This window comes from Camelus dromedarius, chromosome 7 (genome assembly GCF_036321535.1).
Source record: "Camelus dromedarius isolate mCamDro1 chromosome 7, mCamDro1.pat, whole genome shotgun sequence".
NCBI classification, from domain to species: domain Eukaryota; kingdom Metazoa; phylum Chordata; class Mammalia; order Artiodactyla; family Camelidae; genus Camelus; species Camelus dromedarius.
The window spans coordinates 20,426,113-20,450,486 of record NC_087442.1 but is presented as its reverse complement, the minus strand read 5'-3'; the positions used below and the strand labels follow the sequence as shown (position 1 = coordinate 20,450,486).

Sequence of the window (24,374 nt, the reverse complement as noted above, 5' to 3'; positions counted from 1 at the left end):
CACCCACTTTCTGGTTGCTTGGCACCAACCCTCCCTGGTTGTTGGTCATCTTGTTTACTTCTGCCCTTAATTCCCTGCAGGTGCGTAAGTACAAGAGCATGATCCTGGAAGACCTGGAGTCTGCCCTGGCAGAACACGCCCCTGCACCACAGGAGGTTAACTCAGAGCTGCCACCTCTCACCATCGATGGAATTCCAGTCTCTGTGGACAAAATGACTCAGGTAAGGGGCGGGAAGTGAGGAGGAGACACAAAGACAAGCGGCACGGGTGTGGGCAGGCCTCAGATCACTCTTCTTAATTTTGTCCTCACCAGAGTGAGACACAGGCTGGAGTCTGATAGCGAAATAGTAGCAGCCTCAGAAAAGAAAATGCCAGAAGAATGCTCCCAGCCAAGGGCATGGATATAGTCTTCTGTTGGCAGTTTTTTCCTTTCACTTGGGCCCTTGGGTTAGATAAAGAAACTTTTAGCTTGGAGTTGGTTTGGACAGGAGACTGTTAGGACTTCGATGAGTCACAATCAAGTGGGGCGAGTAAACTTTCAGTCACTCCTGGGCTGAGCTGCTCCTCCCATGTAAATTCTGAATGCCAACACACTGCTGTCGGGGAAGGCTTCTCTTTTTAGGGAGTAAGAATGGAAAACTTGGTGAGCCACCCTCCTGAGTCATTGCTTCCCACCTCTTCCTTTGAGAGAGGAAGTCAAAATTACTTAGCTTGATAAATCAGCATACCTTAGGAATTATGCTGAGCTTGTCTCTTTTAAGTGTTTTTTAGCTTTAAAAGTGATAACTTGATCAAGATCAAATTCCTTTTTTGTAACATATTTTCCTACCTTATTTCTTTATTAATACGTCTAGCTTTAAGTCCACTTGTGAGTTTTCTTTCCTTACCTTAGACTTCCAGCAGCATTTAACATAGTTGACTACTCCTTCTTAAAACACTTTCTCCTCTTGGTTTCTGTACCTACACTCTCCTAATAGCCTCTTACTTTACCAAGTGCTCCCTGTCAGCAATTCTACTGGCTCCTCGTCCTCTTCTCACTTGATCAGTATTGGCATGTCCCAGGGCTCTGTTTATAATTTCTCTCCACATGATCTCATCCTGTCCTGTGGGCTTTATATCCCATCTATATGCTGTTTACACCCCAGCTTATAAGACTATTAGATCTCCAGTACCTGACATGCCCAAAATGGAACCTTTGATTGTCCCTACTCTCCACTTCAGATCTGTTCCTTCCCTAGTATTCCTCATATCAGCTAACAGCACCATGGTCCATCTGGCGGCTCAAGTCTAAGTAATCCTTGGTTTCCCTGTTTTGCCCTCACTCCACCACCAAGCACATCTAATTCATTAGCAAGTCATTTCAGTTCACCTCTGAAATGTACCCTGAATCTGATCATTCTTCTCAGTTCTCATCACCACCCCTGCCCATGCCTTCAGCATCTCTCACTTGGACTGTTTACATCGATCAGTTCTATTGATTTCCTTCTTGCCACAGTCCATACTCTACAGAGCCATCAGATTTTTAAAGAAACTTAAATCAGGTAATATCACTCTCTTGTTTAAGCCTTTTAATGGCTTTCCACTATTCCTAGAATCCAATTCAGACTCTGCCACGGCCTCTGAGGCCCTGTGTATATAGCCTGCCTTTTCCAACCTCATTTCTCATTCTCCCCCTCAGTCACTGTGTTCTGGCCACACTCACCCTTTCTTTCTGTCAGATGCTTCCAGCTCTTTCACTTTTGCTGTTTCCTCCACCTGAAACATTGTTCTAGATCATTGCATGATTCACTTTATCTTATTCAAAGTCTAGCTCAGATTTCACCCCCTGTATCTTATTCAAAGTCTAGCTCAGATTTCACCCCCTGAGACGAGCCTCTCTTAATTATCCCATCTGATGAAACTTTCTCCTCATCACCAAGTCACAGCCTAATGCATCCCGTATTTTATTGTCTTTGTAACACTTACCACTACCTGAAGTTATTTATTAACATTTATACTTGTGTGTGGTCTGTCTCTTCGGCTAGGATTGAGAGCAGGGGTTTAGTTCTATTCTTCACTGCAGTCCAGTACAGCTGCCTGGCACCAGATAATATCTGTACTAAACACAGTCAGCCTTCCATATCTGTGGGTTCTGCATCTGTCGATTTAACCAATCTCAGATTGAAAATATTGGGGGGGGGGGAATCCCAGAAAGTTCCAAAAAGCAAAACTTGAATTTGCAGCACTGGCACCTATTTACATAGCATGTACATTATATTAGGTATTATAAGTAATCTAGAGACAGTTTAAAGTATACTGGGGGATGTGTGTAGGTTATGTGCAAATACGGTGCCATTTTACATAAGGGAATTGAGCATCTGCAGATTTTTGTTATCCATGGTGACTCTGAAACCAATCCCCCGTGAAGACTGAAGGATGACTGTAGTAGTCAATATCTGTTCAGTAAATGACCTAAGAGTGAAAGCAAAAGTGAGTTCAGTGTAGTGGGTAACTGGATTGCAAACCTCCTGAGTGGGTGCACTCAGTGTAGACATTGATGCTGCAGCTCCGGAGATGGCACTTTTCTTTTTATTAAGCCTGATCCAGCAACTTGGTCTGAAGTAATACAGTATTTTATAAATATGAAGCTAAGTTGTGATCTTTTGATTGTTGGATTCGTAGATCTTTCTGTGGACACTTGAAAGATCTCTGGATAATGGTTTGAAAAGGAAAATATTATCTAAACTTTTTTCTTGTTGTTTTATACCTGTTATTACTCTATCCCTGTGGCCATTCTGACTGGTTAAAGAAAACATGAGGTGAATTTTACCTGATTAATGTAAAGAATCTACTTTGTATCTCAGATATAAAGTACATCTAAAGTTGACTTAGTTTCTGATTAAGCTTACTTAATCAGAAATAAGGAGTAATCACTGAGAAGGTGTGTACTGTGTTTAGGTACTCTCCTGAGATGGGCACATTTTCCTTCTTTGTCACATTTGGTGTGTTAGATTGAAATAATCTGAGATTTTTATATATTAAATCATCATGGCTAGTGATAATTGGGAGAATTTGCTGATGGTCACAGAAGTCAGAGCAAACAATTAATTTAATTATCGTGCTGGAGGTAAAACATTTGAAACCATTGTTTCCATTTTTGTGACATATGCAACTCAGTAGGTTGGTACAGTGGTACAGTGGTGCATCCAAGGGAAGCTGGAGTAAGTCATGGGTCAGTCTGAGAGGCTCTCTGTGGAGTGTGCATCTTCTTACCGTTGTACATCCCCCCCTTGTCCTTCTCACCACAGATGATTACTAAAAAGTAACACATAACACATAAAACAAAGGAATGGGGAGAAGGAGTAAGCAGGGTATTGAAGAACCCAACTCCCAGTTGAATGGGAATTTCTGAGAATTTGGATCCTTGGGATTTTCCCCCAAGTCTTTTTTTTTTTTTAATTATGTTTTATTTGGTTTTCCTCAGATACTTTCTTTTTTTTAATTCTTACTTTTTATTGAAGTGTAATCGATTTACAATGTTAGCTTCAGGGTTACAGCAAAGGAATTCAGTCTTATACATATATATATGTGTATATACACACACATACACACACATATATACTTTTTTTAGATTCTTTTCTGTTACAACTCATTACAAGAAATTGAATATAGTTCCCTGTGCTTTACCGTAGGTCCTTGTTGTTAAATACTTTCTTCTTAATGTGAACTAAATTCCTTTCTTCCTTTCTTCCTCTCTTCCTCTCTTCCTCTCTTCCTCTCTTCCTCTCTTCCTCTCTTCCTCCCTCCCTTCCTCTCTCTCTCTCCCCCTCACTCTTTTAATTTATACTAAAGCCTTTCACTATTAATGGTAGTAAAAGCAGGGTTTTATTTCAAACCAAACCTAGATAGGCAAGTTGATGGAAATATAAGCACCATCAATGGAATGTACTTTGGATGATTTTTCCAGAGAGCAGGTTGGCAGTGCATATCAAAATTTAAAATGTGCATGTCATGCCCCCCAAGTAAGCAAACATGTATGTTCACGGCATTGTTTCCGATGAAAACCTGAGATCAATGTGGTTAAATGAATTATAGTAGTGGTATTTAGAATTTACATGGAAAGAAGAGCAGCTTAGCCTGTAAGAGACTAGAAGTGAATATTCACTGAAATATTAGACACTACAAATGATGATTTGCTCTCTGTTGCAATAGAATACTACTGTGATATATTAAATTAAAAACTGGTTATAAAATAGCATTTCTTATATACTGTATTTTGAGGGGTTTAGGCCCTTTGCTTTTGTTTCTATTAGGGGACTAGATTTCACACACACACACACACACACACACACACACACACACACACACACACACACACACACACACCCAGGGAATACAGAATTGAGTTAATTGATTTCATTTGTTTAAAACATGCACACAAAACTTGCCTGTGTCTGTGTGAGGATATATGAAACTTTAGAAGGATATACACCGATATATTAGCAGTGATTATGTGTGATGGCATTATGGGTGATTTTCATTGTCTTTGTCTAATAAGAATGACTTATAACCATAGAAACCAAAACATGTATTTTCATATTTTATATGTAAACTTGAATTTTTTTAAGTGCAACTTTGATGGTGTTTCTGCCTTGTTTTGTCCAAAGATTATTTTTCATAACATTTACTGGTGAAGACGTCAGCAACTCTTTTTTTTTTCCCCCTCTCATTTTTCTCTTCTGTAGCTACTGTGTGTTGAAAGGCATAATACTAAATTCTTTCAGGGTTAAATCTCATTTAACCCTTGCCTTCCAGTGCACACGCTTGTGTATGTGTGTGTGTGTGTGTGTGTGTGAGAGAGAGAGAGAGAGAGAGAGAGAGAGATTTCTATTTTATAGTCAAGGAAGCAGAACTCAGATATGGCTGTACCCATAAAAGACGAAGTAAGTTTATGTGGACACCAGTTCTAGAGTTCAGACCATATGAGTAGTTCATGACTTCCTTAAAGTGATAAAATTCCAGAATTGTAAAAGTGCACTGGTCTGGAGATGGACTTGTGTTAACCAGGCAGCTCTATTAATTATCTTATCTGCCCTGAATGTCATGGAGAAGATAACTGATGTTTATATTGATGACCCTAATTTACAAATATAATTCCTTATATGATCCTTAGATGAGTTCTGAATCATCCAAAGAGAGTAAATCATATTCAATATTGTTCTAATGTTATGTGTTCCATTACTTTAATTCTTTACAAGTTAGAAAGTTAACATGGTTTGTTAGTCAGAAGATCTCGTCTTTAAGTCCCACTTCTACATATAGTAGCCCTGGTTCTCAGTTCCATCTTATGAAAGTGAGCATAATACATGCCCTCCTACCTCATAGAGTCGGAGGAAGAAAAAATGAGACGTATTGGAAAGTGCTTTGAAAACTAAGGAATCACACACAGGTATTATTACTATTAATACTAGTTTTATATGTTACCTATATTAACTTTGAAATAACCTGATTATTACCATTTCTTATCCACTTTTCACTCAGAGGAAGTGAACCTAAAATTTTTATTTTTCTCAGCAGTGAACTAGGACAGTATAGGTGACAATGTATTCAAAAGTTGAGACATAAAGGAATCAACTTATGAAGCAAGTTAGTAACAAACAAATAGAATTTAGGGTGGAGTCCATATTGCCAGTGCTTTCTTCTCTCTCTCTTTCTTTTTGTATGAAACCATGTTGTAATCATCACTCAGATTGAGTATTTCAGCTAATCTACACTGAAAAGTTACTGTTTTAAAAGAATTTCTAGACTTGCTCTAACAACCGTTGAAATTGTCTTCTACAACAGATTGAAGTTAAGCATAACAGAGTATCTTATGTATAACAAAGTAACTCTATTACATATAACAGAGTATTTTAAATACAATGTGAACTGAATTCCTTGGTGCTTTTAGGAAGCAGCTCTGTAGTTTTGGCTTTTGTTGTGTTTTACTTTGTTTTTCTTTGTGGTAAAAGTGTAATTCTATATGGGTAAGTAGAATGTTTACCTGAAAAGCTTGTTTTTACTATTATAAATATACCTTGATCCTAATAAAGTCTTTGTGTGTGTGTGTGTGTGTGTGTGTGTGTTAAAAAAAAAACAAAAAACAAAAAAACAGCTCTATAGTATTGTTAGTGAAAAAATGAAAAGTTGAATTTCTAGGCACCTTTAAGAATACTGGTTAGAACTTACCCCATTTCTGTCTATCTCCTTGAGTAAGAATTGAAGGAGACTGAGAAACGTCTTAGAAGAAATCTAATTTGATACAGATTCTGCAACCCCATTTACAGTGAAATAATGAAGTTATCTTTTTCAGAGATTTTGAAAACCAGGTTAGCAAAATTTTCTAGGATACTTGAGAGACCAGAGGATGGGCTGAATTGTGTTTCTCAAACTTCAGTGTCCATAGGAATCACCTGAGAGTCTTATTTGTTTAAATGCAGATTGTGAATCAGTACGTCCGAAGTGGGAGCTGAGACTCTGCCTTCTAGCTTCTAGGTCATGCCAGTGCTGCTGACTCCCAGACTACACTTTGAGTTTAAGAAATGAGATCATTTCTTAAAGAGTCTTTAAGCAGTTATTACAGTTTTGCTAGTGGAAAGTCAGTTATGTTCTTTACCACATTTGAGTCCTATAGGATTCTCTTGTTCTTGGGAGGTTGTTAATCTTTTTGGAATTTGTGTTAGAAGAGATCCAGGCCAAGATTATAGTTACAGAAGAAGTATGATGAATCTGGTATTATTGGTTAAAATCCGCTCCTTTTTCTCTTCTCCCTTTCTTCTCCTTTGAACTTACTGTCCTCCTCTCACTCTCACTGGGACAGTCTTTGTTGCTTTAATATTCCCTTGGAGTAATGATGCAACAGGATAGTAATTCTTCACTAGTTTTCAGGGAAACCTTCAGAAACATACAGCACAGTGATTGCTTCTTTGGAAGAAGTTATTCACAGGGATTGACAAGTTTTACTTTAAAAATATTGATCAGTTGTCAATTTAGGTTTTTTGAATATTGTTTTATTTTGTTTTGAAAAAGCATAGATCTGGCCTCTTCTACCTAAAGAATAGAAGCATTATGCTAAGTAAAATATGCCAAAGGACAAATATTGTGTGATTCCACTTATATGAGGTATCTAGAATGGGTAAATTCGTAAAGGCAGAAAGTAGAATAGCGCTTACCAGGGGCTGGAGGAAGTAAAAATGGAGAACTATTGTTTAATGGGTACAGAGTTTCTGCTTGGTGATGAATAAATTCTGGAAATACTGGTGATGGTCATACAATAGTGGGAATGTATTTAATGCCACTGAATTGTACATTTTAAATTGGCTAATTTCATGTTATGTATATTTTACCACAATTTAAAAAAATGTTTAAAGAGTTGGATAAAAGGTATTTTAATTAATTCAGTGGTCCTCAAACTTGACTGCACAATAGAACCACCTGGGGATCTTAAAATCCTAGTGCCCAGGCCATACTCCAGACCAATTAAATCAGACTCTTTGGGGATGAGATCTAGGCGTCTGCAGTGTTTAAACTCCCCAGGCAGTTTCAGTGTGCAGCCAACTTTGAGAACCACTGTTGTAGGTAACAGTTCCTAACTTCTTCTCCTACTATAGTGTCATAATCTGTGTGTAGAATATGTTTTCTTACTGTCTAAAATAATCAAAAAGTGTTTCTGTGTATGATACCATCCCAAATTTTGTCAATATTAGGTAAGCAGGATAAGATTAAGAAAATATAAAGGTAACAAAAACATTGGCTGTGTTCTTAAATAGAACACAGCATATTTTGAGTAGAGTAAAAGAATTAAGAGTATATTCAGGAAAACTAAGAGAAGGGAACATGCATATAAATTCCATATTCAGGACAGAACTAGAGTAGGGAAAAGCAGTTGCATAATATATGACAAGGAATGTCTAGAACACATGAATATTTCTTTCAAATTAATAAGAAAAAGATCATTAGAGAAATAAGCCAAGCATTATGAACAGTTCATAAAAAGGAAAAACAATCAGTAAACATATAAAAAGATTCTCAACCTCACTAGTAATGAAAATTAAAATAAATCTTTTCCCCCACATTTGATGAGCCAAAATAAGAAAGCAGGGTAATTAATGTGAAGGGAGATTTTGAAATAATGGGTATTGTTCTGCACTGTTGGTGGGAATAGGATTGACAGTCTTTCAGGAGGACGATTAGGCAGTGTCTATTAAAATGTTAAATGTGTATACCTTTTAACCAACAATTCCACTTTTCTGCTGGAGAAATACATGTGTGCTCAAAGAAGCAGGTAGGTACAAGCACTGTAAACAACATAAATGTTTATCAGAAGGAGAATGGTTAAATAAAATGGAAAAAACTATACTATGGATACTAAGCAACTGTTTTTTGGTTTTTTTTTTTTAATGAGGTTATTCTAGTTGTACTAGCATGAGAAGATCTCTGTGACAAAATGTTGAGTGGGAAAAGTGAGTTGTACTAAAATATGTATATGTGTGTTTTCTTTCATCACATAAAACTGTGCCTTTCCAGCATATATTTATGTAAATATGTAGAATTTGGCCTTTAAGAAAGGGTGTTCATCAAATTAATGCCTCTGGACAGGGGACTAGATTGCAGGAGGGTGGATCTTAAAGAGCACTTTGATTTTATCTGTGTTATTTAAATTTTTATACTAAAGAGTATAACTAGGATAAGCTAGCAGAAACTGACCAATCTGAGACTCCTTCAAAGAGAAGGTAGAATTTTTAAGAGCATTTTGATTAATGGGAGGGAGACAATTTAATAGGTTGATGGGGTGTGGAGATGGAGAAGCAGAAGTATTGGCTGAAGAGATGAGTGTCTTCATTGGCTGTCCCTTGAATTCTCTAAACTTACCTTTCCTTACAAACTTATTCTTCCCATGTTTCTATGGGAATGTGTTTATGGGAAAATGAGATTAAGAGAAGCCAGTGTTTCTGCTGTGGGGATATAGAATTGGTGTTTCTAATAAGGAAAGCCACTTTCATTATCTCTATGAACAGAGGTCTGTGGTACAAATAATTCCCAATAGTGGGCAAAAAAAAGCATTTGCTTTTACTTTCTAATTGCCTTTTAAATATCCACTTGAGTATGATTGGGACTGTCAACCTGGAGGTTCATAATTTTAAATTAAAATAATAAAGCCACAGTCTGAAAATTCTTGTTTTCTTTCCCTGCTACATTCCTGTTTTCCTGTAGGGTATAGAAAACATCACCTTTCAACGTGGTTTGATTTCAGCTGCCTTCTCTTTAAATTTCTTAGACCTCTTCAGTAGATGTGGAATTGGCAGGCATTTTAATTTGAAAGACCTTTTCTTGGTAACTGAACCTAAATGGACATCAAAGAGCCTCAAAATCCCTGGTCTCGGTTACATGCAGAGCAAAGAGAGAAGGAGTGAGAGAATATTTGGAATATTTGGGACTATATAAAGATAATACATTATTGGATAGCAAACAACTGAATTTAAAAGTGAAAAATTTCTAGCGTAGTTAAGAAATAGTTTTATTTTGGCTAGATTAAAATGTTTAGAGTTTTAGAAAAGTCTCTTTTTTTAAACCATCAGTGGTTTCCACATACTCTTTACTTTTGACTGCCACCGGCATGAATATAGTATCTTTTTTCTTTGCTGAATGTGCCCTGGAAGGAGTGGTATTTTCTACTCTCTGTTGGTTTGAGGTGGGCTTATTGACCGAGCTGGGCACTTGAAGCCCATCTAGAGCCCTAAATCAGAATGAGAGGCTGGGAAAGCTCCTTGCGGCCCAATTAGAGGACAGCTGGAGAGGACAGCCTTTACCTTTGCTGATCTTGTTGATTGTCTCCCCGTGGATTAAAGACAAACCTTCCTTAACAAGCACATTGAGTAGCTTGAGTTTTCAAAACTCTCCAGGACCAGTAATTAATCCAACTGGTAATGAGAGCACCGTGCTGAATTCTGGAAAGAAATCATTTAACTCTTTCTATACTGGATAGTTCATTTTCCCTCATTACTATCCCTTTAGCCTTAGCACTATTTATTTGGGAGAGTATAAAAATAGTCTGGTGGAAAGTCTTTTTCAGTAAAAAAGTAGTTATCTCTATGTATTTAAAAGCAGAGTTTGTCCTTCATTCCCAAACTGTACAGAATTGAAAAGTGAACTTTTATTGTTGAGAATACATTAAGCCTCTTATTTTGATATAGGGGCAAATTTTGTACAACTGATAGTGCTTTTAAAAGCTAGGATCTGTCTCTGAATTAGAACTTGTTAATTTCACTCTGAGTCTATTTTTTAACTTAATGGGGATTTTGCCTGTGGAAGTAACCTTTTCTTTGTGCTGCTTCCATTTCTCCTGCCTCTTATATTTAGCCTCTACTGTCTTCTTCCTATGGGTTTGAAACATTTTCCATCCAGAGATTCTAGCACATAAAACACCTTTGAGAGGTTTCCTGGTTCTCTCTTTCCTCTAACTGTGGTTGCACTTGGGTCCCCTTTTCTAATGATTTCCGCTAATAATCTGCTGTATACTTTTTTTAATGCTCAAAGATCCAGCAGAATAGCCTAAACTACCTATACATTGGGGCAGAGTGGGTTGGTAAAAGCTAGCTTCCTCGAGGCACAGAATTGGCCTCGATGGTCATTTTGGTTCATTTTTGATTCTAGCTTCCTTTGTTTCTGATCCTCAATTATATTTACACAAATACATATGAATTCGTTCTACCTTCTACTTTTTCCCACTATACCCATCTTGAAAAGTGAAGGATAAATGTCTTTGTATACATTACAGTGTGTTTAATACTAGAAAACCATTTCACGTTGGCTAATTCTTTGAATTGGAAAAGATGACTGATAACTAAAGTAGTAACAATAAAACCACCATTGATTCAAATTAACTATGTATATACCTGCTCTCTCTGATCCTCTCAATTGACCCTATTTACTTGTCATTATCATTAATACTTTGCAGTTGAGAAAATTAAGATTCAGAGAGAGTTGGGGTTCAGAACCAACTCTCAGAATCTAGAGCTTGTGTTTTGTTTGGGGCTTTTCTTGATTGACATATAATTGACATACAACATTATATTAGTTTCAGTTGTACAGCATAATGATTGGACATTTGTATATCTCGTGAACTGAAATGATTATTACAATAATTCTAGTACCATCTGTCACTATACAAAGTTACAAAAAAATTTTTTTCTTGTGATGAGAACCTTTAAGATTCACTTTCTTAGCAACTTTCAGACTTGCAGTACAATATTACTGACTGTAGTCAGTATACTGTACCTTACATCTCTATAACCTATTTATTTTATATCTGCAAGTTTGTACTAGAGTTTGTGTTCTTATTAATGTGTACAAAAAGCTGACTCAAGAATATGAAAATTAATATATGTATATTCATGTATGACTGAAGCATTGTGCTGTACACCAGAAATTGACACAACTTTGTAAACTGTACTTCAATTAAAAAAAAAGTGAAAACAGAAAAAAAGACTGACTCAAGTATTCAAGATATATTTCACAAAGAGTATAGGACTTGCTGGGCATTAAGGAATGAGCAGTGGCTCTGGAATAGCAGCTTAAGAACATAGTCCAGTAGGGGGAACAAATCAGTAGGCATAGAAGCAAGAATGAGCTCAGCAGTTCAAAGGACTGTGCAGAGACTTGCCTTCTGAGGGCCAAGGCTGCCTGGTGGGAATTAGTGGGGACTGAATGTAGTGGGAAGCCAAATTGTGGCAGGCCAGAAAAGCTGGACAGAGGAATCTAATTTAATTGCTTATAGTGAAAAGTTTGAAGGGTTTGATTATTGAAGCTATGTAGCATTTAGGGAAGCCTGTCTGTCCAAGGATATGTGAGATGAGAAAGAGAGGGGAGAATTTGGAGTTCCACAGGAAAGCCAACTAGAAGGATACACTGGCCTTGAGCTAGAAAGTGGGCATGCAGGTGGGACTGGAGAAGAAGGGATGAATACCACAGACATTTCAGAGAAGAAAGAACAGAACTTGCAACGAGTGGCTAGATGGGGGTTGAAGGAAAGAGGTGACTCTAACTGAGGTTTTGAACTTGGGGAGAGGAGGTGGGGTTCTACTGGAAAAGACAAAGATGCTGAGAAATTAAGTCATTGGGAAGAGTGGAGGAGGGTTTTAAGTGAGTAGGCTGGTACTGTGCCCACACTTTAAATAACCAATGAATTCTTAAAACCTAGTGGAAAGCCTGGTGTGAAAGACAAAGCAAGCCTGAGGAGAAAAGCTGTCCACAGCCAGGTGCCAGGGTGACCCAGAACTGAGGAATGTGGGAAACTATTGGTGGAGATGGGACGGGGATCAGAAGCTGAAAAAATCTTCAGAATTAAAGAATATATGGTGTTCCAGGTGGGATTTGAGCAGAGTCTGTCAACCAAGTGTTATAGACAGCAAGTTCTTTCTGGACAGTTTAGTTTTGTGTTAATTTAGAGATATTTGACCTTCTTATTTCATTGTCTCCCCACTCTGCTAGGTATGGATATAAAGAACTCTCCTTTTGGAAACTGTTATGGTATTAAAGGAAAGGGGAGACTTATAAAAGTCTGTGGTATCAGTTTATTTGGTTTATGCATCTGAGAAAGCCATTGTTTCTTTGTATGATGAAATGTAAATATTGTGTGTAAGAATTAAGCTTCTTCCTTCTCTGTATATCTGAAGCTAGAAAAACACACTCTCAGGAAGCCAGAATAAAAGGAAAAATGACTTTGAGATGCACTTTCTTAAAATAACTGAAGGAGTGACCTCATGAGCCAGCTGATAGCGTGGGTTTGCAAATGGATATGTTTCTATTAGCCTGCTGCTTGATGCCGCAGAGCCAAATATATAATGGAGGGTATTATATCATATCCTGCAGACAGGAGACTGTCTGGGAGATGAGGGACTTAGAAAGAACCATGAAATGGCAGGCTCGGCACAAGGGTTAACAACATAAATGCTGTCAACCAGAACTTTCTTTATTGGATGAACATTACTGATTTGGCTTCAAATTATGTAATAATTTGTGTCATCTTCTGATAAAATAATATTTAAATGAGAACACCTGATATTTAAATAAGCTCTTCAATACAAGTGTTGTTGTATTCATTCTCTCATTAATACTTAAGTATTCCCATTTCTATTTTTTTCTTTCCCTCTTTTACAGCTACAACAAGCCCATGTCCTTGGGTCTGACTTCTTGCTAAAATTGTCCTCGCCTTTTGGTCTTAAGCTGTAGAGGTTGATGAATGCGTCCTTCAATGGAGGATGCTGCTTATTTCTGGAATGCTGTAGAACACCAGGTTCAAAGGAAAGCTGTAGGTCTAGGGAGGAAGATTATAGCTTGATAAACTGCTCCTCTTGCCAAAAATCATTGTAAGCAATGAAGAGAATTCACAAAGTTGGCTCCCCTTCTCCCCCTACGTACACACACAACATGGTTACAGTGCCAGATGATAAAGAATGGCAGTTGTCTCTGTGGTTTTAACATCTGTTTGGTCTGGATTTGATCTGTAAAATAAATTTGAATGAAGTTCATAATGTGTTTAAATCAACACTTGCTTCACTGCATGTATCTGTATGTCTGACTCATAGCCATTGGATTGTCTTATTAGAAACTTGTTATTTATTTTTTGTTTTTGGTTGTTTCAACTTTTTTTTTATTGAGTTATAGTCATTTTACAATGTTGTGTCAAATTCCAGTGTAGAGCACAATTTTTCAGTTATATATAAATATACGTATATTCATTGTCACATTTTTTTTCACTGTGAGCTACCCCAAGATCTTGTATATATTTCCCTATGCTATACAGTATAATCTTGTTTATCCATATTAGAAACTTTTTAGAAGAGTTTTAGGGTTATTTTCCCTTTCTATTAAGTAAAGCCCATTTATTTTTATATATTTGAAACCCACCACCTTACTGAATTCTCTTATTGTTTATAGTAGTTTTTCATTTGATTCTATGGGAATTTTCTGATACACAGTCATATCATCTACAAATAATGATGGTTTTTATCTGCTCCTCACCTCTTATTTCACTCATCTAATTGTTCTAACTACTACCTCCAGAACAACATTGAAAACATGTTGACTTTGTTTGACACCTTAAATGCATGGAAGTTCTAGAAGGGAAATAAAGTATGGCATCAGTAGTATTTTAGGGGTCAGAAATCAAACACGGAGGTAGATATTCTTGATCTTATAGGAACAAGTGTATGAAATACGACTTAAGGTGCACTTTACCAACATACGTGTAATTCTCCATCACCTGTGGAGCTATAGTAACCAGTGGGAAACAGTAGGTTTTCATAGTCACATTTTGGAACTCTCCAAGACCCTCCAGGAAGGCTCTCTGTTTTATAATCTTAGAATTTGTTGGCAGACCAGACACACCCCATATGTCTTTCATCACTACTGATGACCACACTCTTGTTTTCCAGGCCCAGCTTCGGGCATTTATTCCAGAGATGTTGAAGTACTCCACAGGTCGGGGAAAACCAGGCTGGGGCAAAGAAAGCTGCAAGCCCATCTGGTGGCCTGAAGATATCCCATGGGCAAATGTCCGGAGTGATGTCCGCACAGAAGAGCAAAAGCAGAGGGTGAGTGTTCCTCTGGCCTGAGTTGCCTGTTACTTTTCCATTCTGAATTAACCACTTCATTTTTGTTGTTTTACTTCTTATGCTATAAAAGGTCTAAAAACATTTGTGTAATAGTCAAAAAAGAAGTCTGTCCCCAAAAAGAAGTTTGATATCTCTGATTTATATAGCCTTTCGCATTCGTCACTTCATCACTTTGAAGACTTGGGATGGGTCTGTGAATTTACACTTTTCTGTGCATAGTTGTCTTTTGGAGCAGTTTTAGTTTTATGAGATGCTTGGAAAAACTGAAGAAACTTAAAGTAAAAATATTACTTCACTTCACAAAATATCACTTTGAAGATTTAGAAATGTCCTTATTTCTGGTTAGCAAGAATCACTGTTGAAAATATGAATATGAGAGATATAAAGTTGGTCAATTCTGCTGATAATGAAACTTCTTTTAAGAAAGAGGAAAGACTAAACCAGGCATCCTCTTGTACCTGCTCTACATGTTTTTCAGTTAGCTTAAATTTACTGAGAATCTTAATGTCATAAAATTCTTGACAAAATTATAAACCTTTTATGAGAAGTTTGAGTTGGCCTCAGGTTAGAATAGGGTATAAAACCCGAAAGCTAAACCAGACTTTGATCAGGAAGGAAACAAGTGTGAAATCTTTGGTACTGAATTTCTTTGCGTCTGAATCTATGGGAAATAATCCCAAGAAGGTTTACTCTATACAAGTTTAGTTTGGTTTGATAAATAAGCAGCTGCTTATTCCAATTGTGGGACTGAATAACCAACATTCTTTGTGACTTAATGTGCTTTACTGGTCTTTTGGTGACAGGTTTCATGGACCCAGGCATTACGGACCATAGTTAAAAACTGTTACAAACAGCATGGGCGGGAGGACCTTTTGTATGCTTTTGAAGATCAGCAAACACAAACACAAGCCACAACGACACACAGTATAGCCCATCTTGTACCATCACAAACTGTAGTCCAGACCTTTAGTAACCCTGATGGCACTGTCTCACTCATCCAGGTGAGTAAACCTTATGGTTACTGGATTATGGTTTGAGGCAGATCAGTGGGCACCTCACCTCAGGCTGGAGAAAGTTTTCTTTATGCAAGTTCTTATATGAACTTTATATAGATCCCCAAGATCTCCCTAACTGAACTTGATTTTTTGAATAATATTTTTAATTGTTTATATTTTGCTAAATATAGAACTATGGGTAGCATTTCTGACATTTCCAGATCAAAGCACTGTAAAAATGGCCTCTTTTTTTTTTACCATTTCACTCTGTCAGTGGCCAGGAAATACTCCTTCTGAATCACCTCTTATGAGGTTAAAAAAAATTGTTAGTAGATAAGGAGCCTCTAAAATTCAGATTGGAGTAAGAGTAGAAAGTTGGTTGACTGACACTGGACACCAACGGTGAAACATGTTGACTGTTAATACTGATTTATTTGGTTGAAGTAAAACTCTGAAACACCTGTTAGTGTCTGATATATGGTTTTAGTAATTCATTTCACATGACAAGGCATAGGAATCGTTATCTGTGTTGAATTTGGGATTAAATGAATCTTAACTTCTGAGTAAAGAAGAGGTGGAAGGATCTGTCAACTGACTCATATCGCTTTCCGTGTTTTTCTTTAGGTTGGTACAGGGGCAACAGTAGCCACATTGGCTGATGCTTCAGAATTGCCAACTACAGTCACTGTTGCCCAAGTGAATTATTCTGCTGTGGCTGATGGAGAGGTGAGAAAGAAGATTCTGTCTGCATCCACTTAAATACTTGAATGTATAGGTGAGGGAGAAGGGGAGGGTCCAGAAGATGAGAATACTGTAAGTAGCCTACACATCTGTAGCATTATTTAATTTAAACCTTTTTAAAACATCAGACCATGCCAGTTCTGCGAAGTAGCTTACTCTGTGTATATTAATTATAACAATTGAAATTTATGGATCTTTATGATTCAGACCTAACAGTCATGAACTTACAGTTTTACATTTGCAGCATAGGACTTTGTATAATACACAATAAAAAGGGGTTATCCATTTAGTAGTTGTATGCTATGAATCCCAAAGAATTTAAACTTTGGGCCTTATAAATCAGTAGACATGATTTATTAAATTTTAAACATGCCTTTGAAAGAACTTCACAAGAAAATCCTTCCCTACCCAAACTGAAGTAATTATGGCATGTTAACTTAAAGGCAGCTAACATTTATTGAGCACTCGGTAAATTAAGTAATCACCCCTAGAAAGTACAGATTCTGTTACCATCTTCACTTTGTACATGATAAAACTGAAACATACAGATGTTAGGTGACTTGCCCAGAGGCACAGAGTAAGTGTTGAAGCTGAGTAATAGATTTAGAAAAATGTTGTCTAGGCTCTGAGCCATCAGTGAAGTTCAGAGAAGAGTTCATTAAGTCACTATGGGCTTTTCCTCTAAAGGATGTACTCCTGAAGTTTGAAAAATAGCCAGCAAATATCAAAAAGCAGTATCAGAAATAAAGCTGAACGTATTATCTCGCCCTTGTTCTAAACTATGGAATATTTCCCCTCAGAACACCACAAAGTCACTTTCATTTGTGCATCTCAGGAAAGGGAGGGAGCTGATACAGGTTCACGGCTAGTGAGATGAAGAGAAATACAGCAGGTTTCTATCAGCCAGCATGTGTTGAGCACCTGCCATGCTGCAGTTGAGGTGTTAGGTGTGTGGAGTTGATTTACACAGGAACCTGCTCTCAGGGAGCTCCTGTCTAATGAGGGAGAGAAATGTCTACATAAATGAACTGTGGTTCATTGCATAGTAGTGTATGCCTTCAGGAGAGAATGTTTCCAGCTAGGGAGACTGGGAGGACTTGGGGCAGAAGCTAGCATTTGGTTTTCCAGTATGGAAAGGTAGAGCCAGCAGGATATTTACTTTTTTATGTATATAAACATCATGAATGAGAATGGATTAGCGGAGGGAAAAATTCATCAGTCCCCAAACACTAAAACCTGGAGGACACTCCTTGAAGTGTGAAAGAGGTGGCAAAGACAGTGGTGGTACATTTATGGGATTTGTTACTTTTTGACTTAGTCAAAGTTATTAAGCATATCTCCCTACTGAACGTTTCCTGGGTACTATTTAAAGAAAGTAACTTTGAGTTTCTTAAACACTTCTCTGGAGACTAATTCTTTGCAATCCGTTTTACAAAATAACTTCACATAAACAAAGATAATCTATATATTCAAAAGTTCATGGAAAATATGAAGGATAAGCACACTAAAATTATTTTTAAGTATCTTTGTGGAAGTGGGTGAATGACATATACAAATAACTTATTGGTAAATACCCAAATTTGGTCAGATTAAAAAAAATTCTAACCCTTCCCATACTTCCAGTGAAACAAAAGTGATATGAAGAGAAGCCTAGGTTATCTCAGAAAGTGGCAAAATGTTGTAGATTTTATAGTATGCTTCTATTTGCCTTCTGATTTCTCTCAGATGTTACCATGGTTGTTAGCATCTTAGTTTTGAACCTCGAGGTTTGTAATTAGTCAAAATATCTCACTGACTTGGAACAGATAAGAACACATCAAGCCAATAAAGATGACTCAGTAGAAACATCCTACTGGTTGTGTTTAGCATCGTTTCTCCCAAGGAACAGAAGGCACTTTAAAAAATAAACAATACCTATACTTTGAGAAGTTGTAGGGTCATTTTATTATCCAACCCTCACCAGTGAGAGCTCTTACATTTAGACCACACTGCATTCAATATCCAGTTAGTTGCATTTGGTTACATTTATAAGACAAAAGTCTATTGGCCTGTCTCTTCTGGTAATAAATGGTCTCCCAAATCTGTTTGAGTACTCTGTGCTGAGAATGCAGAATAAGTAGTTACAAACAAACAAACAAACAAACAAACAAACAAACAAACAAAACTAACCTTATACAGCTTAAAACTAGAGACACATAACTTTCGTAAACATTTAGAAATGAATCAAGGAATTTCAAAATAATGTGAAATAACTATATATGTTGATTTCAAAATATTTATACAATTTCAATTTTGATGGCGTATTTACAAATACAAATGGATTTGAGAATTTATTTTATTGTGTGATAAGATCACCAGTTGGTATTGGTGATAGTAATTGCATTATGTGTCAGAAAAATTGAAACTTGAAATAGAATGATATCTGATAATAGTGGTGTATGTGACTCTGTTAGAAGAAACAGGAGAAGAAGAAACTAAAGTATAGAGATATAGAGACATGAATTTTAAACTGAACCATCAACACAAGTAACAGTTTTGAAGCAGCATAACTTACATTAGGTGGACTTTTTATGAATATTAATTTACTTGAGGTATGGGTAGGCTGAAGAACAAGTAGAGAAATACAGATAAAAATAAAAATATCCTTTCAGTAAACGCTTTCTGAGCCCTGTGCCAGGCACTGCATATACGCAGATAGAGGAAAATAAAACTGTGTTGCTCTTAAGGAGCATTCAGGTAGGTGGTAGAGGAAAACACATCAGAGAAAATGGCAATGAAGTACGGATCTGGTAGCAGCAAGCCCAGGGAGCTATGGAACACAAGAGAGGTCCTGAGCCGTGGACTGAGGGGAGAGGAGGTGTCTCGCTCCAGTCTCAGCTCCGACTAGAGGGGTGAACAGGAAGCAAAGGCCAGAAGGAAGGGAGCAGCACATGCAGTGCATCTCAGTGTGAAGGTATGGCAGAGCCACAGTGGTTCATGGTAGCTATGGGGTGGGAGTAGCCACAGTTTCAAGAGCCTCGTTGGAGAGAGTCTTTCTCAGAAAAGCACAGAAGCTAACTATACATCCTCTGTCTGAACAGCTTTCCTTTCTAGGGTTCATGGCCCTTTGTCTGGGATATGGTGACATCCAGGCATAGATAACTACACAGTGGCTCCCAGAAGATGGAAAGGGAGAGCAATAAGAGCTCAAGCAAACACAACTGAAGTTCTGAGACTCAAGAATAGGAAATTCCAAAGAAACATTAACACCTAAGCTCATTGTTACCTGTCATTACTCAGTAGAAATTTCTTCATCTGCTTCTTCTTCCCACTTCTTCACAGTTTACCACCATCCATTAATCTTTCATAATTTAACTTCCTTAAAGAATTCTGTGAGTGGCAACATTCTAATACCATTTTCACTACAAATAAAGCTGTAGCTAAATATAAATATATATATTAAATTGCTGCCATTTGAGTATGAGTACTTGGGAGTACAACTCCACCCCCTACAGTCCAAGACTCAGGACCTCTCCTCTGTGTTCTGCAGCACTGGGCCACACTCAGCCGTGGGATGGGCAGAAATATAAAGGGGCAGATCTGGAAAGAATAAGGCTGTTTCATGGCAGAATGTGACAGGGCTGGCCAGCTTCAGCTGATGTTCTGAGTGGAATCATTGACCATCTATGGATTGGTGGTGTAATTTGCCATCTAAGATGGCACTGTTTGCAGTGATGCTCACTGGAGTAATGAGATCAAAGAGATAATACCTTAAGAAGCAAGAGTTTTATGAGTTCCTGAGTGGGCAACTGTGCAGCTCTAAGGGAAGGAAATGGGATATCTCTGGCTCTTAGTGATGGGCCCTGAAGGCTGCTAGCACAGCCCACTGCCTATAAGAACTCAGGGCAAACACTAAGGTAGCTCAAAGGAATGTCCCATTCTCGGGGAGGCTTTTGACAAACATTTGGAGAAGCACTATGATAATCTAAGTATGGTAATAGAACCAAAGCAGGAGGCATTTAAAACATCTACGTCACCTACAGCTTGCGGCACTTTCTTTGGGACACAGTAGCATGTAGGCACAGGTTTACCACTCACTGGGCCCCAGCGAGAGCTCCAGTAAGCACAGCTAACATACTGAGACCTGAGCCTGTGGAAATATTGTGCCTGAGCTGACTAATTTGTCACATACCATGTTTCAGAATAGAAATTGCTTTCACTGCCCTTGCTGCTTTTTGTTTGGGGGGAGGAATAATTAACCAGTGTTTACTGAGCAAAATGGACCGAAGTAGCTAGGTTCAGGTATCCAGAACTGAAAAATCTCTAAATCCAAAGCAATGTCCTAAAATCAGTGGTTCTCAAACCAGGGACACTCCCTACACCCCTCAGAGAGGACATTTGGCAATGTCTGGAGATAGTTTTGATTATCATGACAGGGGAGGTTCCTATTAACATCTCCTGGGTAGAAGCCAAGGATGCTGCTGAACATTCTACAGTGCACAGGACGGACCCTACAACAAAGAATTGTTTAACCCAAAATGTTACTAGTGCCAAGGTTGAGAAACCCTTTCCTAGATCTAGAAAAGCTGAATTCTAATCTACCCTATATAACCAGATAGTATATTTTTGTTGTTTTTGTTTTATTTCTTCATAATTCCTCCCTACTAACAGAAAAGCAGTTTTTGCTACCTTAAAAAATTATTTACTGAATTTGGCAGTTTCCATCAAAAATAAAAATACAAAATAGTTTTGATACATAATTCCATCTCTAGGAATTTACTCAGTAAATAGACTCACATAAAATATACAAAATAGTGTATAAGGATATTCATCACAGTACTGTTTGTAACAGCAAACACTGGAAACTACCTAAATACCCATTAAAAGATGGCTGGTTAAATAAATCATGGTGTATCTTTGTATTATCATGCTCTGAAGCCATTATTATGAATCATGAATGAATGAAGCTGTTTGATTCATTCCAAAATAGGATCATTTCAGAGCTGTATTGTTTGTGGAAAAAGCAAGGTACAAAAAGATATGTAGAATATGCTGCCATTTTTCTTTTTTGAAAGGAGAGAGTAGAAGGGGGTTGTAGGACTGTGTGTGTGTGTGTGTGTGTGTGTGTTTGTGAATATGCTTGCATAGTGAGAGAATATCTTTGCAAAGATACATAAGAAATAAGTAACAGCAGTGAGAGTTTGGGCACAAGGTCTGGAGTACTGGCATTATACTCCCTTTGGTACAGTTAGACTTTTGTTAGAATTATACTTATTATGATCTATTCAAAAACTTTAATTTTAGAATAGGTACTATATTGATACGACTTAGATATTTCAAAAATTATTTAAAAGTGTGCAGTGGGAAATCTTGCTTTCTGTCTTCTGTCCAGCATATTCCCACAATTCCTCCCCATGCACGCACTGAAGAAAATATTTTCAATAGTTTCTTATGTGTCCTTCCAGAATTTCTTTATGCAAATATAAGCAAGTTGAAATGTGTATTCTAAAACCGTCCTTTTTAACACAAAAGGTATCATGCTAAAAACCCTTTTCTATACATTGTAAGTCATGTTAATTTAAACGTGTGTATGTATTTGGCAGAGCACATAGCAATTTTTTAGAAAAATGACTTTTAAAAATCATAATCTTTTTGTGACTTTAATTTTTTAACTATCATGTCCTTTCTGCCTCAGGTGGAACAAAATTGGGCCACGTTACAGGGAGGTGAGATGACCATCCAGACAACGCAAGCATCAGAGGCCACCCAGGCGGTGGCTTCATTGGCAGAGGCCGCAGTGGCAGCTTCTCAGGAGATGCAACAGGGAGCTACAGTCACCATGGCACTCAACAGGTGGAGGCAGGGGTGGGGCATAAAAGAGGAGGGCGAATCTGTCCCCATTTACAGATGTAAAGAGAAACATTGTACCCCAGTTTGTCACAGTTGGCATTTGGAACTTAATACTCTTAGCCCATAGGACACTGTAAATTGTCTTATAATTAGCCCTCACCCACCCCACCCCTGCAACCCGACCAGCCTTTCTGACTTCCAGCTCAAGCCTGCTGGTCAAGGGACATGGGTCCCTTTTGCTTTATCCTATTCTGTGCTCCTTAACAGACCAAAAGCAGCGTAGTGTGAGTACTTTGTGTTTTTAAAGGGACCAATGGATATAATAAAAAAATCAAAAAGCTTCAGGATTGATTTTCCTTTTACCTTGTAAAAGAAACTGCTTTTTGTTATGGCTATTAATCCATGTTAGCTGGTCAAGAACTGATTTTACTGACTTCTCAGGAAATTTGTTTTCCTTGCTCTTATCAGTGACTTTGAAATAAAATAAGTTTGGGATTATTGGGGAAGATGGTAATTTTTTTCTTCAGGAATGTTTAGGAAGGCTACTGCAGAATGGTATACTCCAGTAAGAGGTAGTTTTCAAAACTAAATTGTATCGTTCCCTGATTGGTTCCTTCTTTTGGTTGTTGACAGAAAAAATCATCCCATTTTATTCTTCTTATTGTTCATTGCTGGCACAATTTTATTTTTGATGGACCCAGGCATTTTAACTAATGGTTAAGAGTTTGTGCCTTGAAGCCAGACTACCTGAGTTTGAATTCTAGCTCTGTCACTTACTAGCTGTTTGACCTTGGGTGATTTACTTGAACTCAGTGCCCAAACTTTCCTCTATGTAAAATGAGGGTAAAACTAGTACCTACCTTGCAGGTGCACAGTGAGAACTGGGAAAGTCAATGCACGTGAGATCCTTAGATCAGTGCCATCATAGAGTAAGGCTGCTATTACCACGGGCAGCTGCTGTTGGTCTCAGATAGTCATTGAACTCCTGTGACATGCCAACACTCTACTAGGTAAGGTTGTAAAGGAAGACTGCTCTAAGATATAATGTCTGCCTTACAGAAACCGTACTGTTATTGGGAGATTGATTGAAATAAAACACTTAGCAAACATATTACTCAGAGTATAATTCACTGTGTGATTGTACAGTGTAGACTATGAGCATAGTAGAAATTCAGAAGAAGGGGATCACCTCCTCCAAAATATAAAAACCAGCTGAGGTTTAGATTGGCTGTGATATACTCGAAAGCCTTGATAGGCTTGTGTACAGATGATTTCCATGAGGCTGTCTAGTTATGGTGACTGAGAAGATGGTTCTGAGGTCATGTAGATTCAGGTTTAAATCCTACTTCTGCCATTTAGTAGTCTTTTGATCTTGAGAAATTTAACTGCTGAACCTTGGTCTCATCATCATTATAATAAGGATAATCTTCATCACATAGAACCAGAAAGATTCAATGGAATGATATATGTATAAAACTTCATCCAAGTGTCTGGCCTACAGTTAGCACTTCAGAAATTACACTTATTATCATCTAACTTATTAAGATTTGTCTATCTAGAATTGCTTATCGTGAGAAGAGATTCGAAATAGGCCAGTTTGGAAGAGTCAGTTCAGGTGTGACTTGTCGAAGGCTTGGAAACTAGAAGTAAGGGTAGAGATAAAGTGACTGATTTTCAAGAAAGTTTGGCCAGGACTTGGTGGTTGATTAGGTATGAAAAACTGAAACACACTCACCCTTGTCCTCCCAGTGTTCCCAGTGAGTTTTGAGTGACCTGAGATAGAAACTTTTTCTTAGCCCATTGAGCCATGTCACTTTTCAGTAGCATGAAAGTCTTATTTCATTCCTTTTGCTTTGACCCAATCCCTCTCTTACCTTTGAGAGAGGACACACAGATTAACTTCCTGAAAGCTATGGCCAGAGCGAGAACCTTCCTCCTTTTGGTCCAGTAACCCCTCACTGTAGCTTGGGACCTGAAAGGCCACCATGAAAGACAAGAAAAACTTAAATTTCATTGAACTAGCACCTTGGATATTCCAGTGAAGTGTGAGTGCCCTGGGAACCCTGTACATAGTGGAAAATATGAGGTACATTCTGGCTCCCTTCAGTGTAAGGGCCAGGACTTATTTCTAAAGACAAGGAGGGTAATGGTTTCCCCTGAGGGCTTGTTAACAAAC

At 37.7% G+C, this 24,374-nt stretch overlaps 1 protein-coding gene across 4 annotated transcripts in view; it reads left to right on the top strand.

Annotated features, from left to right (window-relative positions):
* The window catches only part of NRF1 (nuclear respiratory factor 1), a 123,495-nt gene that overhangs the window by 64,427 nt on the left and 34,694 nt on the right, over positions 1 to 24,374 (top strand). For all 4 annotated transcript variants that reach the window (XM_031455356.2, XM_031455354.2, XM_031455357.2 and 1 more), the window contains 5 exons: positions 81 to 221; positions 14,454 to 14,612; positions 15,437 to 15,634; positions 16,253 to 16,354; positions 22,044 to 22,201. In XM_031455356.2, coding sequence (XP_031311216.1) covers positions 81 to 221; positions 14,454 to 14,612; positions 15,437 to 15,634; positions 16,253 to 16,354; positions 22,044 to 22,201 — 758 coding nt within the window. The remainder of the gene's footprint in view (positions 1 to 80; positions 222 to 14,453; positions 14,613 to 15,436; positions 15,635 to 16,252; positions 16,355 to 22,043; positions 22,202 to 24,374) is intronic.